This window comes from Alligator sinensis, unplaced genomic scaffold (assembly GCF_000455745.1).
Source record: "Alligator sinensis unplaced genomic scaffold, ASM45574v1 scaffold2495_1, whole genome shotgun sequence".
Taxonomy (NCBI): domain Eukaryota; kingdom Metazoa; phylum Chordata; order Crocodylia; family Alligatoridae; genus Alligator; species Alligator sinensis.
In genome coordinates, this window is record NW_005843804.1 from 15,047 (window position 1) to 19,637 (window position 4,591).

At 41.4% G+C, this 4,591-nt stretch overlaps 1 protein-coding gene across 1 annotated transcript in view; it reads right to left on the minus strand.

Moving 5' to 3' along the window:
* LOC112548952 (olfactory receptor 6B1-like) overlaps nt 1-464 on the minus strand; it is a 1,019-nt gene extending 555 nt beyond the window's left edge. The window contains 1 exon segment of the mRNA XM_025195762.1: nt 2-464. Coding sequence (XP_025051547.1) covers nt 2-464 — 463 coding nt within the window.
* Between the last annotated feature and the right edge of the window lie 4,127 nt (nt 465-4,591).

Consider the following 4,591-nt stretch of genomic DNA (forward strand, 5'->3'; position numbering starts at 1 on the left):
CCACTGATCCATGAGCCAGCTGCAAGGTTGAAACAAAATCTGTCACTCATAAGGGCTGCATAATGCAATGGTTTACATATGGCCAAGTACCGATCATAAGACATCACGGATAAGAGACAACACTCTGTAACTATCAACACACCAAAGAAAAAAAATTGAATGAAGCAGCCAGAGAATGAAATTGTTCTGTCTTCTGTGATGAAGCTGGCCAGCATCCTGGGCAGGACGGTGCAGGTATAGCAGGTCTCCAAGCAGGACAAATTCCCCAGGAAGAAGTACATGGGGGTGTGCAGATGCTGAACAGCTATGATGAGCACGATGATGAGGATGTTCCCAGCCATGGTTGCAATGTAGAGTATGAGAAAAAGCAAGAAGAGAAGTATTTGCAACTCTGGAAGAATTTCAAAGCCCAGGAGGATAAATCTGGTGACAGAAGTTTGATTTCCTAACTCTGCATTTGCCATGGTATCAGAGAGATTTCATACAGCTCTGCAAAATAATTTGAATAAAACAGCCCCCTTTGAAAATCATAGAATCAGTCCCTAACCTGAGGTTTTCAAGGGACTAATCTTGACTAAAAATGACCCATCTAGGTAGGTGTTCTAGAATGCCTACATGGAAGCCATTGTCCCACCTTTGTCATTATGAGAAAAGGGCTAAATTATTTTTTAAAGATATGTAAAAACAGTTTTATACCATTTCCAGTTTCTGCATCATGCACCCCCCTAACTGGCTGAGGTCAAACACTGATTCTTTTGTTTGGGGAATCTTCATGTTACAGTCTCTGGTATGATTGGTGATTGAAGAAAATGGGCACATCTAGCATGTCCTATTTAGGCTACACTCTTAACTCAAAGGTATGAAGTTAATGTTTTAGAATTACAGTTTATAATATTAATCCCATTCATAGTGTTCCTGCTGCTTCTGGAATTTTGCTGCCATAGAAGTTGGTTGTAAGAAAGTTAATCAAATGGTTGTAGTGTTTTAGGCTAATATTTCATGAACCCCAGATAAAAATTGTAATAATTCCTTACATTACAAATGAAAAACATATCCATTTTTATTACTGCTAATCATATAAATATGAAAGCACACTGAAATCTTTCTGACTCCAGAATTGGTACAGCAGGAAGACTAATTCATGGCTTCTGTATCAGAATAAATCCCCACTCTCTCTCCATAAGGAGAGAAAAGGCACAATTTTGTGCTGTTCTGGTTGTTAGTATGCTGAATTCAGAAATCCTGCCAACCCCAAAGGTTTGGACAGCATTTGTCAGGTTCCACAAATCATGACATTAGTTTAACTGGAAGGCATGTCATTTGACAAAAGAAGTGGGGTGGTTGAGTTTGGCTGGTGGTGTGCCCTCTGTCCTCTTGTAACATGAACACACCTAACTTTAGCAAGTTTCTTGTATTGGAATTCAAAACTGACTCTAAGGATAAAAATGCATTAAGGCTACATTGTTCAATTTTTGAATTGACATCATCACCAAAAAGAGATAATTAGGAATATTCTGCCATTATCATAAGAGCTTGTTTCATTCTGACTTGCTTTTTTCTGAAGTCACATCATCACGTAATGTAAAAAATCTATTCCATTAAACACATTAAATGCTATCATGTAATTAAGTATTTTCTACTGCTTATAATGACATATTGATCTGTACATTGCTGTTGGCATAATAAAAGTCACATTCTTTTAGAATAATTTAAAGTATATCTGACCTAAGCCAGACTAAACTATTTTGAAAATTAGAAGTAGGCTATAAGAAATGAGAAATTTAAGAAACTGTAATTTAAATCTTCTCTGTAGACAAATATTTTCAAATTTGCACAAGATGCCATTGTTTTTATTGAGGTCCCCGCCTACATTAATATGCCAATTTTCAGGTTTTGAATTCTGTTTTATTCAGTTGCAATGAAAAACGGAATGTGGATCAGTATTGAAAAAATATCCATGTGTTCAAATAAGTTAAGTATTGTATATTCAAATGTCCAAGTGATGGTGTTTTAAAATGTGAATATTGATAGTGTTTTGGTATATTGAAGCCCAATCTAATGCTTCTATTGCACAGAGAGCTAATCAGTGTATTATTTATAGGGAACATGTTTGACTATTGCATTTACATTCACAAGTGGACAAATACGTTCTCTCTCTCTCTATCCATTTCTCTGTCCATCTATCTACCTACCCACCCACCCCAAATCTGAGATAAGATTATTTCAAGAAATGAAAAGAAAAAATGTTGCTTTACCTTACAAGGAAGAAGAAAAGGTTGAATCTCTGATTGTGGTCCCTTCCATCCTCATTCTAGAGACCAAAGTAGTGGTTGTGTAGTCAATTTTGTATTATGAAGAATTTAAGAAGCATCATTTTGCTCAGTCAAGAAAGCCACACATTCTCAGAAAGATGCTGTGGTTCTTCACCCGTGCTTTTATCTGTATGTGCACTATAGGCATTACACAAAGTCAGTCCCTCCCTGGAAACATCATTTATCCTGTCTTTGAAACGATGATAATACTCCAGACATTTCTGCTGATGGGCATGTCCAATTATTACTATGGAGCCAAAGTCACAGATTAGTAGAAGCAAGCACGCAACTTGAACCCCCCCCCCGACTCAAAAAAAAAAAATGGAGCCAAAGTCACAGATTAGTAGAAGCAAGCACGCAACTTGAATCCCCCCCCGCCTCAAAAAAAAAAAAATCCTCCCAAAACCCATTTGAAATATCAGGATGAAATAAATAAATAAAAAAGAAAAGGAAAAAACAGAAACATAAAAAATAAACATTTTTGCTCTCATTAGGGATGGCATAGTGTCACTGATTATGAAATAATTTATCATCTGAACAACCTAACTGAATTTCAGCCAGAATTCAACTGTTCATCAGTGCTGACATCTCCCATTGGCTATATTTAAAAAAAATCAAGCTCTTCCGCCAAGCAGAGAGGAAGAACTAATACTGGTAAGAAATGAATGCGGTTAAACTTGCATACAATTTTAATTTAGTTAAGCCTGAGAAAAATTCACTGCTTTGGAAGAAACATCCCAAATGCTGGACATGGACCAGCTATACATGTGAATCACTTTAGATCCTGTGTTCGAATAATGCTGGACATGGACCAGCTGTACATATAAATACTTCAGATCCTGTGCTAATTTAAAGTTTTGTTGATGACACAGGCCTTTCTCAACTGAAGCACTTCTTATTGTGCTGGAAGTGATGCTCTTGAGCTGCTCCATACATAAGGGACTACAGAGCAGGTATCCCAGCATGATTGACCATTGTGCTCTAGAGGCTCCAAGAAATAGCTGAGTGGCAACTTCAGAGCTTTCTGAGTATTTGACCCCATCTGGTTTCTCCTTAGCATGGAATGGCAGGACCAAAAGTTTAAACTAAGGAGTAGCAACTGGTGGGGGTAGATAGAGTTGGGGGCCTTGGTTGATGGGAAGTGGTAGGAGAACCTCAACTTGGGTAGGGACACCTGTAAAGAGATCTGCACTGAGCTAGTCCCATCACTTGAGAACCATGCACCCAACATAAGGGTGCCAATAGCACCCCGATTGTCTCTCATCTGTCACCAAGGTGTGGGGAAGTCCATGACCGGATCGGCCATGTGGTAGGTCAACTGTGCCATTCAGAAGGTGCTGGCACTGCATTCCCTCCAGGGGATCATACCTGAAATCGTCTAAATGAGCTTTCTGATCTGAAGCAGAGCCATCTATGGCATCTTCCCTCCCATCCTGTGCTCAGAGAACTGTAGATAGGCATGCATCAGCTTCAAGGATCAATTCTCCATGCTACTGCAGGCTGTCATGGACCCCTGGAGACAATTCAGCCAGGAAAATATGCGGGGCTCATTACACTAAGGCAGGGGTAGGCAAGGTTTTTTTGGCCCGAGTGCCGAAAAACACCACAATGCCTACCTTGGAAGGTGCCGGAGTGCCGGCATGCCAGAAAAACAAAACGAGGGCAAGGGGTACATGGCAGGATGCCCTGCTTGTGCCCCTTGCCCTCCACCCCAAGTCCCTGCCCCCAGCCCTGCTGCCCTATGCCCACCACCCAAAGCCCCTGCCCCCCAGCTCAGGCTCTGTGACTATCAGCACCTACTCTGGCTCTGGGTAGCTGCTGGAGCCCAGGCTTCTCACAGCAGGGCTTGCAGCATCCCAGCTGCCTGCTGGGAGCAGCCTGGACTCCCAGCTGGCAGCAGCTCCCCAGAGCCAGGGCTGGCTGCAGCCAGGAGGCTCCAAACAGCTGTGCAGGGATCCAGAACCCTGCTAGCACTTCTGTGCTGGGAGTGGGAGAAAGGCTGGAGCTGCGCTTCCTCAGGTCCCTCCCTGAGTACAGGGTACATACTGTACTCAGTACAGGGTACGAGACGCGAGTACACACGCCAGTACGAAGCTGTAATAAAGTAGACATAGGACATGAGAGTCAAAAGAAAGTGGGGTAATATAAATATGAAGCCAAGACTGAAAAGTACAAGTTCAACCTCAAAGGTGTCACTGCAGGAGAGTTTAATGACTGGGACATAGTCACAAAAGAAATGGTCAACTTGATTGGGTAATTGTAAAAGAAGATGAAAAGGG